This window comes from Poecilia reticulata, chromosome 7, assembly GCF_904066995.2.
Source record: "Poecilia reticulata chromosome 7, P_reticulata-male-v2, whole genome shotgun sequence".
NCBI classification, from domain to species: Eukaryota; Metazoa; Chordata; class Actinopteri; order Cyprinodontiformes; family Poeciliidae; genus Poecilia; species Poecilia reticulata.
This window is the reverse complement of record NC_088836.1, coordinates 15,340,712-15,356,139: the sequence shown is the minus strand read 5'-3', so window position 1 is coordinate 15,356,139 and position 15,428 is coordinate 15,340,712. Positions and strand designations below refer to the sequence as shown.

The following is a 15,428-nucleotide window of genomic DNA, read 5'->3' as shown; positions in this document are numbered from 1 at the left end:
AATATCAAAAAGCTCAACGCATGCTCCGATCTAAAGTAACTAAAGAATAGACGAAAACATTAATCCGTCTTGAAAGGGTTATAAAACTATTTCTGAGGCTTTAAGACGTAACTAAACCCCAGTGAGAGACATTATCCACAAATGAAAAACAAAACATTAAACACTAATAAATCTTCCCAGGAGCGGCCGGCCAACCAAAATTATTCCAATGGTACACAGATGACTCATAAAGAGGTCAGCAAAGAACCCAGAGTCACATCTAAAGCAGGTTTTACTTGTCTTCGTAAAAGTTCATTGTTTGTGACTCAACAAGAAGAAAGAGACAACAGCAACCATGGGAGAGTTACAATGTGAAAAATATGATAAAATAGAACTCTGAAGATCTCAACAAATATTTAAACGCCTGCAAGACTTTGGGGAAAATAGTTTTGTTGGCTGATGAAATGGGAACGTTTCAAAAAAGTGTTTCTTGCAGAAGTTTCATCCAACTTTTTCATTCTGACTGATGGGGTCGAAAAATCCCATCGTGGTCAATTTTTACCTGTTTTAAAATGATAATAATGACATATTCAGTTGCATGTAATTTTTATTGGGTTTAATTAGTAGTCAGGCTGAACAAAGAGTCCATATAGATCCATCACACATGCACAAAGTCAGAGGTACGGAAGTGTTTTAAAGTGGTAGCAATTTTAAATATGTCTGGTTTAATTTGGCATAATCTGAAAAGAGCCAAATGACGCTCAAAAATATATAAAATAAATATTAGGTGACACCAGAGTTATGTGAAACATGTGTGAAATATATCTTATTTAAGACAAAACTTTCATTTTTAGTATTTTTACCTGCCTTGAAATGTAATAATTGACTGGTTTCTTACCAGTGATGAGCGGAATTTTCTTAGTGACCATCAATAAAGTCACTTTTTTCCTCATGTGATCATTTAAGCGTCCAACACTTTATCATCCTGGAATGCAAGCTTATATTTAGAATATAGAGAAACAATCAGGAATCAAGAGAGCTGGAAGGCAAAGAGATTGTCCTTAATCTAGCAATGAACAATGAATCTGTGCCTAAATGAGTATAATTATAATAATACCAGCCTTTCTAGTGTATTGTTGGCTGTAGCCTCATATGCAGCTCCCAGCCTATTACTGCATGTACGAGGTTTTAGAATCCCTTTCTGTGCCTCACATCGTTGCTATTATTATACTGAACACAAAAGGTATTTTCGATGCAAGAGTTGCATAATAAAAAAATGGTAATGAATGCATTTGTACATTTTCACAAACTAGAACCCAGTGGTTGGTTTTGCTCTGCTCCTATTAGAATTCAGTCGGCATTTTTTTGCCCGTTATTTGGTGCTTCAGTGCTTTTATATCTTGGCAAACAGCATGTATAAACAAACAACAGGAGGGACACAGGCAAAAGAACGGATTTACAATGTCCTTTACTCTCGCTGTGGTGTTTTCCTTTGTAGGACTATGCCACCATGCAGTTCTGTGCCAACAAATTGGATAAAAAGGACTTCTTTGGAAAGTCAGACCCCTTCATGGTCTTCTATAGAAGTAACGAGGATGGCACGTGAGTCTGCATCTGGATTCTGCTTTTCTGTGCGGGGATTAAAGCCAGGCTGATGTGCGTAAAGATTCGAGATGAAAGGAGTCGAGTACAGAAGATTTCATACCGAGGCCTCTTTTAACTCGGCTGCGTACAGATGCATGCGGACAGAATTGGTCTCGAACACAGCAAAGCTGCTGTGGAGAGATTCTTTCTATATCCTGGTTTTGTTTTGAAGCTCTGTGCTTCTTCAGGGTTGTAAGTTTCTGTTGATCTTTTTCTCCAGGTTTACCATTTGTCACAAGACCGAGGTGGTGAAGAACACCCTGAATCCTGTGTGGGAGCCCTTTTCCATCCCTGTCAGAGCGCTCTGCAACGGGGACTATGAAAGGTAGGTTGACTGGTGTCGCACAGTTAATGTTCAATAATACACACATATTCAAACAAACCCCAAAGGTCTGAGTTTTTAAGCAAAACCCAGCTCTCACATTGTTGTGATCCACATAATTTAAACACACCAATGACTAAAGTCATCCGATTATTTCCTTCACCAGCCCTGATGTGTTAAGGAGTCTTTGAAAACTAAAAATGCTTCCTTTCTACTGATCAGTGAATGCATAACAGCTACGCACTAATAGGTTGTGCTGACAACAGCAAAGTTAGCAAACAAGGTCTGCTTGGAAAACAATTGACAGCTATTCATGCTAATTATAGCAGTTGAAGATGATGAAGACAGCTGAAAATGTCAATGTAAAATTCGAGAACCATAGTGTGTTTTGTCAAGCAGAGAGCAATATATCATGCAACTCGTTTTATCAATCAATGAATCAAGTTTATTTGTATAGCACATTTCAGCAGCAAGGCAGTTCAAAGTGCTTTACATCATAAAAATACAGTCGTAGAAGGCGCAGTCAACAATCGAAACGTAACATTTTGTCTGAGGCATTATTACACATCAGAATGTTTATCAATGTTTCATTTAGGATGTTTCAAAATCAACTCTAAACAGGTGTGTCTTAAGTCTGGATTTAAAGGAACTCAGTGTTTCAGCTGTTTTGCCATTTTCATGAAGTTTGTTCCAGATTTGTGGTGCGTAGAAGCTGAATGTTGCTTCTGAATGTTTGGTTCTGGTTCTGGGGATGCAGAGCAGACCAGAACCAGAAGACCTGAGTGGTCTGGAAGTTTGATACAACAACAGCAGATGTATTTTAAAGTCTGTTCTCTGAGCTACAGGGAGCTTTACAGTGTAGGGACTTTAGAACTGGTGTTATGTGCTCTATCTTCCTGGTTTTAGTCAGAACACAGGCAGCAGTGTTCTGGATCAGCTGCAGCTGTCTGATGGATCTTCTAGGCAGAACTATGAGGACACTGTTGCAGTCATCAATGTGACTAAAGATAAATGCCTGGATGAGTTTCTCTAGATCTTGCTGGGATTTTTAGTTGGGTTTTATTTGTAGTGATATCTCTGTCCTAGCTCTAGCAATTGCTTTTCTACGCAATTGCACTTGATTCTCATCCCCCTCCAATACCCCGTCTATGCTTTCTCCCATTGAGCTTGATTTCTTTAGTAGAATTTCAACCGGGCCAATCAGAGAACAGAAGGAGAAGTTGTGAACAATAACGTTAATTTGATTTTCCTCCTGTGGTTTTGGCATCGGAAGCGTAGGAAGTGAACGAAGCCGTTCAGTAATTAACATTAACAGTCATTTCATTCGGCTCAGCGTTTCTTCTTTCGCACCGGAGGATGGTTGTTTACAGCGCTGGCAACTTCAGATAAACTTCATCATGAGCATTATATCAGCGATTGAAATTAGGTAAAATTTTAACTGTATCCACGCCTCCAGCAGGTAATCGTCTCTCAATAGCAAAGGGTCCAGGACCTTCATTTGAAGCATAAAGGTCAAAAAATCTGAAGGACTTTATTGAATTTGTTAATTTCCAGTGACTGAAAGACACAGAAGTGATTGGGAATTTTCTGATCGATGCATCTCTAATGGTAAATGGAGAAATGCATCAAATTCAAGGTTGAGTCAATTTTCCTGCTTCACTGTTCGATAAAGGCCTCTCTCTCTCTTTGCAAATCCTCCTTCCCCCCCATCTGCTCATTCAGTCACCCACAAACAGTGGAAACCTTTCAGCATTTCACATCTCTTATTGGCAGCGGCATCTTCCATCTTATCTGCTTCTTTTCATGGCAAACTGTCGCCTTGCAAGGCACCCGAGCAGCAGTAGGAGTTTTGACAGCAAAATAAGAAATAAGAGGATAAACAAAGATAGTGAGGGAGAGTGGCTGCACTTGTTGTTCTGTGGATGTTGACTGTGGGTTGGGATAAACAGAAGAGCCCGACATCGTATGTCCGCGTGTGTGCATGTGTGCGTGGGTGTGCATGTGTGTGTGTGTGTGTCGAATCATCAAGGTGTGTCGGTGCAGATATTCATGAGGGTGAAGAAGAACATGTTAAACTTTGCCCTCTTCACCACGCCAGGTGTCAACGAAGGTTCCCCGTTTCGATGTTTCGATCCTGCCTCTGCTCACCTGTCTGGAGAAACTAATTGGGTCGGACAGATGGAGCAGAGGCATGAAAGATGTCTGATTCCCTTTGAGGCTTTATGCGGCAACAGAAACCCCTAGCAATTTAGGCTCTACTCACTTTCATCATCAAATATTGATAGTTTGGCCTGCTGTGGGTTTTTTCCTGTTCTGAATTTAATTAACACCATTTAAAATTCAGTTTAAAATGTAATTTTCTCTTAGTGATTCTGTTTAAAAAATATATATTTTAATGGTTTTTTTCTTTAAGGACAAACTGGTTGTATGCCTAAGGTTGATGTCTGTCTGGAAGGGGAACCTCAACCAAAGCACAATTTATTTTTTTATTATTATTTATGTCACCTCGAACATACTTATTGATGCTGTATTTAGCTCCATTTACCTCCCATAAACTTTGACCAGCTTCCTAAGCGTTTCTTGTTCCCCGTTGGATACATTTTGACTTGATCTTATCACAGCTCCTTTTTTGTTGTTTCCTCCACTCAGCTTGTGGCAATCTGCAGACGGGACTTCACGTAGCTTTCCTTCAACGTTGGCTTTTGTCTTTCAACTCGTACAAAAAGGGCAAATTTATAGAATTTACAATAAAGATGTTTCCCACATGAACTGTGAATCGTTGAAGCTTCTTCAGAGTTATCATGGGCCTCATCACTGCTTGTATCATTTGTGTGGCCGGCCACACAAATGGCCAGCTTCACACTGTTATACTTCCTTTTCGAATTACATTACTTCTAAAAAGGCAATGAGTTTAGCTGAATTTTACTACTTAGATGTTGGACTAAAGTGCCTGGATACACGTGCAAAACAACAAGTGTAATGGTTGAAGGCTTATGAATAATTTTGCAAGGCTCTGTGGATTAAATACTTCATGTTACTTTTGTTCCATGCTTCTCATGTTTTTCTACAGTAAAAATCAAGATAATGACAAGATGACAATGATAAGGAGGAAGCACACTCTGCTCTCTGCAATCACATCTTTCAGCCGTGTGCGAATCTGATAAAACTCTTGTAATCACTTGGCTCCATTAGTGATCAGAAAGTGGAATCGCTCTCATTTCTACTCCAGCGAGCAATACGAGAGCGAAATTGATTGGGGACTGCAACTGAAGCTAAGGAGGTGCTCTAAGTCTCTTCTTGGAACCGATAACTATTTCAATGCCAACTCATCACCAGCCTGAAGTTATCCGTAGTGTCAACATGCATTAGAAGTTTCTCCCATGGTGTCGAAAATTTCTCAAAAAATTAACTTTTTCCTACTCTGATTCGGACCGAATGTTCAAGCAGTAATTGGAGAAAAGATTCACAATAAAAAGATTGGATTAAACAACTTTATAATGTGGGTAAACAGTGCAGACAGGATGAGTTCGGGGCGGCCCTCTGTCATCCCGTCTTCTTTTGGACCCACTGAGACATGATTGACAGCAGCTAACGGGAGGGTGAGGGACGCATCTTGATACTCCCCCTGTCCCCCCTTTCAGCTCAAAAGGATGGAGACAGGATTTCTTTACTCTTCTCAAATCCTCTCAGGCTAACACAGTCATACTCCGTCAATCAGAATATGGGTTTCGACGAGGCTTGTTTGTGAGACTTAAAGCACCTTTTTGAAATAACAACCGTTTCTGTATTCAGATTATTTTCATTGGTCTGATATAATATTCTAATCTTAAATGTTGTGTTTTCATTAGCTGTTGGTGGAAAACATAACAGATTATCTGTCTGGCACAGAAACAACAAGATGATGTGATTGTTTCAATTTTACCCACTATCCATAAAAAAATTATTGTTTTGAATTTCTATTACCTGCTAAATTTCATACCTTCTTGCTGGCATCCCAGTTGGAACTCGTTATGGAAATAAACTCTTTTGTCTTGCTGTGGTGTCTTCACAGGACAATCAAGGCGGAGGTGTATGACTGGGACAGAGATGGGAGGTAATGATCAACATCAACTTGTAAAACTCTTATTGTAGAGCATCATCTATGCTCTGTCACTCCATGTTATGATTGTTTATGAAATAGCTTTAAACCTGAATTTCTATTTCTGCCATTAGTTTTACCAGTATTGAAAATAATTTACAGACTAAAGATTAGAAAGTTTGTGTTTTAGAAGTTGTGCTGCGTTTTTATTTTCTCACTACATTCATCGTCCTCATGACACTTTTTGTGCTTTTTTCCCCCACCAGTCACGATTTCATTGGTGAATTCACAACAAGCTACAAAGAGCTATGCAGAGGCCAGAGCCAGTTAAATCTATATGAGGTGAGTGGAGATGAAAAAAGAAGCAGTTTTCTACACATTTGCCCATGAAAACTGAAGAATAATTAGTGAATGTAGCACAAGGCTTCCTCTTGAGTATTGTTTGATGTCTTGTCATGGTGTTCCCCTGCTTTAAACGGCTTAGACATAGAATCCAGGTCACAATGCAAACCTGACCCATTTATTTCAAACTGTAAAGGGATGATGACTCCATTTGTTCAGCAGAACATTTTTCTTCATTCATCCCCTGTGTCGTGGCAAATAAGAGGCTCACCAAGCCAACGGTGGATTAAAATAGGTTACATGGTAACTGCTGCACAATGACTAGCAGCTAAAGTCATTTTTCTGCTTGGTACTCAAGAAAGGTAAAATATTTTCATCCCCAGAAGCTCGGGGAAGTCTTATTTAATACCGATAAATGAGTTAATTCTTGCTCTTCTGAAATAGTGAGATTAAAAGCAAGAATTCTCATTTTATCCTCAACAGACCTGTCGAGGATTTCTACTGTATGTGGTGAAAATACAAACAAAGAAGTAGAGCCACATAGCTGCTTGACAGGCCTTACTCCTCGACCTATTTAACATTTTCCAACATTATAACCTCAAACTTCACTGTATCTTATTTGGATTTTATCTGACAGACAAACACAAAGCAGTGAAAACATTTCCATTTCTCTCTTGGTTATGTCTCTGACAGCTTGAGAAACTGGAAGTTTGTGTTGTTTCTTTTGTGCAAATTAGCTGAAACTCAGTCAGATTGGATGAAGAGCATCTGTAGCATGCAACTTTCTAGTCATTATACAAATCGCTCAATGGATTTTGGTATGGACTTTGACTGGACCCTTCTAACAATCAATATACTTTGAACTAAACCATTCAATTATAGCTCCTTCAGTATTTTTGGTATCCTTGTCCAGCTGGAAGTTGAACCTCTGGCCCAGTTAAAGATATGCCTCCTCATAACCTTGTCGCCACCATGTTTAACTTTGAAAATGGTGTTTTCAGGATGATGCACATTGTTAGTTTTCAGCTGCATATAGCAATTTGCAGGTAAACCAAAAACACAAATGTTTACCAGATATTTTTCTTCTGCATGTTTAAAGTGTCTCTAGTTGTGGCAAACTAGAGTCAGGACTTCTAATGGTCTTATTTGTGCCACTGTTGTATAAAAATAAAATTTGTTTTAGGTTCAATAAATGGTTGTCTGGTCAACACATCATCCCACCCAGGCTGCAGACCTCTATCGCTCCTCCACAGCCTTGATGAACAATAAGCAGATGGACTCCATGTACTAATTACATGAGCTGAAAGCAGTGGGTTTGGTCTCTCACAGGTCAAAGGGTTGAGTACATGTGCCACATCAGACTATTATTTGTGAAAATTTCCTTCAAATTCCAGATTACGTGTTTTAACGTTTTCACCAGGACTCCCCCAAAGAAGAGATCCTTTATCTCAATTGTTCAAAAAAAATTACAATTATGGACTACTTTGTCAAAATAACATCAAAATATCCCAATAAAATTCATTGAATGTCGTTGCAAAATGGCAAAATATGAAAAGTTTTAAGGAATATGAATACTTTTGCAATGCTTTGGGTTTATTTTTTTACTACTTGGAAACCCAAGTTTGGTGCAACCTGCTGATTAAATCTCTTTCTATATTAAAACAGCTTTTGATCCAGCTACAGGAGGTGGCCGATCTAAAAAAAAAAAAAAAAAAAACCAGAATGAAAAGGAACAGGTGAAAATAAAATGTGTTGGGTTTGAAAAAGTGGATGCAGAAAGAATGAGGATCCTGCAGAGAGCTACTCGTTTTACGGTGCCGACATGGCACATGGAGGCACATTCAATAAGAGCTGGCCTCAATTTAATTAGAAAAGGAAACACACCAGTGTCTTAAAGCTGCTATGGACCAGAACGATGATAAAGAGTTCCTGAAGTACTTTAAGGATAGCTACAAAAGAATCAAGCTTCCTTCTTTTTATCCATGGATGAAAAAAGACTTTGAATAGGTAACAGGTTACAATGTTCAGCCTTATTCACACTCAACCTGACATGCACAAAGCTCATAAGCATTAACTCTACATGTTAGAGGGATAAGAAAAGCTGGCTGAATGGCATGTGATATTTTTTTGACATAACCTCAGCTCAGACAGTAGCGGCTGTAGAGCTATAAGGCATCATCTTTGTGGCCAAAACTATTTTTAGAAACCATAGAGAAGAGACAGAAAGTTTCCTTCAGGCCAATGTTTTATGTTTGTGCACAAACGCGTAGATTAAGCAGCATACACATTTGACCTTGCTCTCTCGGTTACATTTTTTTTTTTGGCTGCAAGCTCTTAATGCAACTTTGATTAAAGGGGAAAAAAATACAGTAATTTCTCATCTCGCTGTGCATATCACCTGTTTTTGACCATTTTCCTGCCCACGTTTCTCTTCCCCGCACGGCCTGTGGATATGCACAGTTTAATTCATTCTGAATGTAGTTATCGTTTTGTTTGCTCCTGAGGGTTGAAATGTAGGACAAGTATTCTTTTGTCCCCAAGGATGCATGTAGGATACGGAGTAGGTGGTTATAAAAATCCTCCTGAATAATCTGTGTCTTGCTGCGAGGCATGATCAATGGTACCTCATTCTCACCTACTGCAGATATTGGATTCATTCCCTATGCACCATTACCCTTACAGACAAGGAACAGGAGGACAAAGATGTTTTTATTACTTGCCCAGGGGTGGATGGAGGGAATTGTGTTGCAGGTTCACATTGTCATTATCCTTTGTTCCTGCCCCGCCTTCATTCCAGGTGGTGAATCCAAAGAAGAAACTAAAGAAAAAGCGATATATCAACTCTGGCACGGTGAGGCTAATATCAAGGCTGCATTTCATTCCTTCACTCCTCTGCAGCTCCGTGTTCACCATCAGGTTTCCACTAAGCTCGTTTCACAAAGCAGTCCAACGCCTCATTTTAAAGCTTTTTATTTCTTAGTTAAAGATAAACATAAGATTTCTCCTTGTCCTGTTAATGGAGTAATTATAAAATGCTTATAAATGAGACTTTTTTTTATTACTGCTCTTGCTCTTGGTGAATGCTGTGGCTCTGTAATTAAAATCTGTGAATAGTTATCCATCATGCTGATCGTCCATCAGCCATGCTCGTGTGCAGTGATTCTAATACTAATAGACTCCATGGATATTCTGCATGGATAAGTAATTTTGTGGATGGTTAGCTCAATATATAGATTGGTAGATTTGATTTTTATTAAATTAATAAACATGCTGTGTTCTTTTTTTGTCTCCCAGGTGTCATTATTGTCATTCAATGTAGAGTCTGAGCACACATTCTTGGATTACATCAAAGGAGGGTGAGTCTAATAATCCTCATCTGTGCATCTCATAACAATGCATTTGTGTTTTCTAACAGCTGCGTAAAAATATTAAATAAAATTAGTTTTTTTTTTCAAATTGAAACATAAATCTTCCTTGTTAGTGTTTGAATACGTAAAGGGAAATAAATTATATAACATTATATTATTAGGAGGCTCACTGGGTTTATATTAAGCAAAATTACATCACAGACAAATCTACACATTTAGTATAAATCTGCTAAAAATATCAAATTGGATATCCATATTTTTAAAATGTATTCTTCTGTTCGGTCGAGTTATTCATACAACACCGGTTCACGACAAACTTTACCTCATTACACTTTAAGACAAATACCTCCCATTTTTATCTGAAAACAGATTATCCACTTTAGTCCAGATTAAATGGATATATATTTTTAAATAGACAGATTCAGGTCCAATTCAGTCCTAAATATAAGCCAAAACAATCAAATTCAATTAATTATTGAGAACTTATGTCTCAAACTCAAGTGCCTCCAGAACTACAGTTTTCCTGTTGGTCCTTCAGACTCTTAATAGCCACAGAACAGTTGTGTACTTTAACACTGTTTAAGTTTAAAAAAGTCAAACCAAATCAGATTTTATTTGTATAAAGCCAAAGCCAGTTGGCATGTGAGAGGATGTTAAATATTATTTAATGTTCTGAAGTTTTCATCAAATTGTTGATGGGTAGTTTTATCTACCACAGTCGCCCATTTGAGGACAATCATGGTCTTCATTATGGCCGAAAATGGAAACGAGTTTGACACCACTGATTTAGAGGAATCATGAAATTAAAACATGTTGGGGAAAAATACCACGACTAAGTCTCTTTGATTTCAATCCCATGGCATAAAATCTTTGTAGCCCCATTGTGCTTTTCTCATGCAATCATCCTCTGTTTCTGGTGGGGTTCCGGTTTGTCCTGCATATTTGGAAAGATATCCTGGACTCCAGTGAAATATCATCAGTCCCTCCTGTCTCTAACCCCTGCTGCACCCTCCTTTCCCCATCCATCTTACCTTTGCTACTTGGCAAGGTCTGTATCAGAAGAATGAGATTTATTGAGAAATTATCCATTCTAGGAAGCTCCACTGATTGCATCAAGTCGTTGTCTTTGCAGCAATCTATCATCCCAAACAAGAATCTGACAGATTTCTTTGAAGTGGGTTCTGTGGAAAGATGGATATCAGCCAGACACCTCCTTGAAAAAAGTTTAAGTTTGTCACCAAAACCCAAAGAGTAAATTAGCCATATTTGTTATAAAATCTTGTAATAATGCTTCTGTGTAAACCACATGTTGCAAAAAAGGATTAGCATAGGAACAGCTACAAAAGTAGAAAATTGTGAAAAACAAAAATGTTACAGTGTCTAAGGTAAATGGGATGTTATTGATTTTTACAAGGGTTTTCAAGTTGTTACTGCATCAGATCATCCTTTGTAATTGTTGTGTTACATGAGATTTGCAGTGATGTTAAAAAAGAAAGTACATCCCTAAAATTATTGGGTTGTGGTTTGGCCATGTGTAGAGACTTCAGGGTGTGCTTAATATTTCACAGCTTTTTGTCTTGCGCTGTGTTCAGTAAATTATATGTTGGAGTCTGTGGGGACTGGTGGTGTGTGGTAGTTTGTATAACCCATATATTTGTGAGAGGTTGTACTTTTTTCTTTAATGATTCTGCTTAAAACATTATTGTAAAAGACTCAGCCTTCACTGTAAATGCCCATCAACCACATAACTAATGCAAAGCAACGGTTATCTTCGTTTTTAAGCTTTCGGATAAAGGAAATCCACTTTGGATTCATTAGTTCAAACCTCTGAGGAAAATGGTTGTGTTTACTGAAATGTAGGTTATTAAAAGTTGCAGTAGGGAGTTTTGGAGAAAACAGTGGACTGAAACTTTGAACAAGCACACCCTACAGGTCCGTTCCCCCGGCTCTGATGCGTTACAGCTCTACATCTACAACATATTGGTAATTTGTTAGTTTTCCTGTAGTCTTAGGTTGTTTTTCCTAACATTAGCCCTGCTACAACACACCAGCAGTCTTCAGCTTGAATGGCATTACTGTGCAGGGAAGGATATGAGCAGCGCATACATGAGCCCTGTTGACAAAGACGTTCCACCAGGAGCGGTGAATTCCTGCAGATGACTGCAGGACCACTGGTAGGACTCAGTGACACATTTAACTAATATGTAAAAAAAAAATGTATGTATATTACGAATACATATTTTACCAATAAGTAAAAATATATATTTTTATATAGTAAAATATAAATATTATAAAGATTACCTACTGCAGCTTTAATATAGAAAAAAATTCTAAATACACTTGAACGTGATCTTACTCAAGGAAGCACCATATTTGAAGATGTTCAATAAAATACATTCCTACCAGCACTGCTGTGATTTAACCTGGTAAATGTTAGTAAGCTATTATGTCACCATTTGAGCTTTTTCAGATGATGATTGGATCATTATACATTATAAAAGTTATGTAAGGCTTTGCTACATATCTTAATGCCAAATTATATATCAGCTACCAAGATGTTAGCTTTGTTAATATCAGCATCAAACCACTTCTGTGTTTCTCTCTGTATTAGACATAAACACATGAGAAAAGATGAATATTTAATTTATTTAAGAATAAGTAATGCTGTTTGAAAGGAGGTTATGTATTGCATAAGATTGATCCCAGCACCAATTATGTTCAATTATAAGCATGTATTATGCATTTCTGTGAACTCCTGTTACACACTGCATCCCTCCTAGTTTATCGGCCCTTACGTTAACTTGTTCAAATAACCGAATTCATGCCTCACAAAACAACTTACTCTCTGCTTGCTGCTGATTTGCAACAGCATAATAAGAGCTGTCACAGTCCCGATCGTTGGAACCAGCATTACATTTTCAAAGAGCTCCCTGCTGCTGCACACACCCGCAATTCATCTGCACTGCTGTCTGCAGCTGAATTTGGGAACTTGTGAAAACATCATTATCACATAGTTCACAGTGTCTGTCAGCCAATGCTGTGGCGCTTATTGGTAAATGCTCCTAACAGTCAAATACAAATCTTCAAATACTGCCTTTCACTTCAACAGCGCTGCTTTATTCGTGGTTTGAAATGAGTGCTACCAAATCAAGTGGTTTGTATTTACTTATCTTCTAACTTTTAAAGGTCATTCTGATATATTCTGCTCTTCTCAATTGTTTAGTATCATTAAGAACACACAGAAACAATGATTAGAAAAAGAATAGGGCTGCACACTTATAAAATACGCACAAATTTGGTATTAAAATGCCAGTTGAGGGGTTGTCAATTATTCAGCTGGAGCAGCAGCACAGTGAGACTTCCCGAGTGTTGTGAAGAATTTAGAGAGGACACTGCTGAGATTTATAAATTAAAAGAGAGCATAAAAGGAGAACATTTATATTTAATGCAGCAGCTTTAAGAGCATTACTTTAGCTCAGGGGTGTCCAAAGTCAGTCCTCGAGGGCCGGCATCCTGCATGTTTTAGTTCTCTCCCTGGTTTAGCACACCTGGATCAAATGATGACTCATTAGAGGCCTAACAGGAACACTGACATGCTGAAAAGGCTGTTACTACCACCAGGGAGAGAACTAAAATGTGCAGGATGCCGGGCCACTAGGACCGATTTTGGACACCCCTGCTTTAGCTCATCCTATTTTCCTATCCCCTGCCTGAGGCAGAACAGGCACCACACACACTTCCTTCATTGATCAAAACACGCACGCACACGTAAACACACACACATATATGTGTGTATATATATGTATATATATGTGTGTGTGTGTGTGTGTGTGCTCTTATAACCTAAGAGCTTAATTAAAAACACATCACATATGGAAATGTTCCTTGGTGGATCAGCAGCTGCCCTGATTTTAGTTTTCTGCTGCTTTGCTGCTATTGGCTGAGTGTCCCAGATCCATATTGGTCTCTCTCCAGCAAACTCAAATAGACACAAACACTGCACGCCCCCACATATAGTAACCTCACTAACACAAACACTCTCAGACACTATAAGTTTATACAACAAGGATCTACAAAAATAATTCAATGCTTAATTTACTATTCTTGATTATTCATTTGCTTTAATATTCATGTTCTCAAACACCAGAATTAGCATTTGTGCATTCCTATGGTAACCTACATTTTGGGTCTGTTTATGGGATTGTAGCTACTGTCTCTTTAAATCCCTCCATTTAGACTTTGAATTGGTGTATTTGATATTCTTTGAGATGACATGTATGTTGAACGGTGATTAAATAAGCAAAGTAAATTGAATCAAGTAACTAAGACTTTATTTTTATAGCACATTTTCACAGACGGTTGTCACAAGGTGCTTAACAAGAAGGGGAAAATCCAACAAAATACACAGAAATTTACAATAAACATATATATCATGTATATCTTTGAATAAAAATGACTTTAGCAGGTTTTTAAAAGTATCCTCAGAGTGCAAACTCTGTAGGAAAAATCTCCTTCTAGCTCTTATTGGCAGTCAATCTGACGTGATTAGGGCAGGGATTATATGACCCCTATCTCTAACCCTAATTGCATTCTTTAGAGCAACATGTTTAATATTGAATGATTAAAACAAACAAGCAAAATTTACCTCTCTCATGCTTTTCCATTAATTAGCTTTACCCAGATAAGGAATGCAGTCTTAGTTGTGGCGGTACAGCAAGAATCCTTCATTATTTTGTTGCAGGGATTTAACATATTTAAATCTCCTCAGTTCCTTTGTGCATTTGCAGACAGTCTCTCCTCTCTGTGTATGGTTGCTACAGTATCTCCAGTGTTTGCTTTGATAAAACCCTCAACAGTCTGTCATTATGCTGTAAGCTTTTCAAAAGGGCTTCCCAGAGATAAAAGCTCTCTGAAAGATACCGTCAACAACGTGACTGCTGCAGGGAAGGGTCAGTGTTTCTTCTCTGTTTATTATAAGTTAAAATGGCTGTGATTTACAAGAGACTTCATCTTTTTTTTGTCTCTCTGGTTTTGTCTTTGGAAGCAGAGAGCAGAGCATTAAACAATGTAGCTGTATCCTGGTTGTTATCCGGGTGAGCAGTCTGAAATAATTTGAGTATGATAAATTGGAGCACATCTCCTGAAGATTTAATGCAACATTAACTCTTAACCACGGCGTAAATCAAAAGTCCTACACCCAAATCCCCACCTGCTCTTCTCGAGTCCACAGGTAAATGCTGATTACGTAGTCGTGCTTTAACTCGTTTAAGGGCAAAGGGCGGCTAGCAGCGCAACGAAACACACTTAATGATATAACATTACTTTGTCTGGTGGATAACAAACCATTTCAAATTTTAAAATAAAATAAATCCTCTGGTACGATGTTGATCGTAACGTTTCTCTGATAATTAACAAAAACATGTTTCTGCCTTTTGGTTATTTCTGCATCTGCTGTGGTTGTAGCTGATTAGAGGGAAAACTGCGACCTGATGCTTACAGTAGCTCCACATTGCTCACATCTGCTGGACCTGATGAGTTTGTTTAGCTGTGTGTCTATTTAGTGCAACTAGAAACATCAATTTGCTGCAGGAATCAAGCGGATAGCAGATGAACTACAGTTACAAAAATTAGAGGAGATTGCAGCATGGATTGCTAAGCCATTATAGGAAAGAGCTTTTCTTTTCTACTTTATCAA

At 38.2% G+C, this 15,428-nt stretch overlaps 1 protein-coding gene across 2 annotated transcripts in view; it reads left to right on the top strand.

Moving 5' to 3' along the window:
* cpne5a (copine Va) overlaps positions 1-15,428 on the top strand; it is a 90,957-nt gene that overhangs the window by 52,601 nt on the left and 22,928 nt on the right. For both annotated transcript variants that reach the window (XM_008413526.3, XM_008413525.3), the window contains 6 exons: positions 1,478-1,581; positions 1,844-1,948; positions 5,997-6,038; positions 6,290-6,365; positions 9,163-9,216; positions 9,660-9,721. In XM_008413526.3, coding sequence (XP_008411748.1) covers positions 1,478-1,581; positions 1,844-1,948; positions 5,997-6,038; positions 6,290-6,365; positions 9,163-9,216; positions 9,660-9,721 — 443 coding nt within the window. The remainder of the gene's footprint in view (positions 1-1,477; positions 1,582-1,843; positions 1,949-5,996; positions 6,039-6,289; positions 6,366-9,162; positions 9,217-9,659; positions 9,722-15,428) is intronic.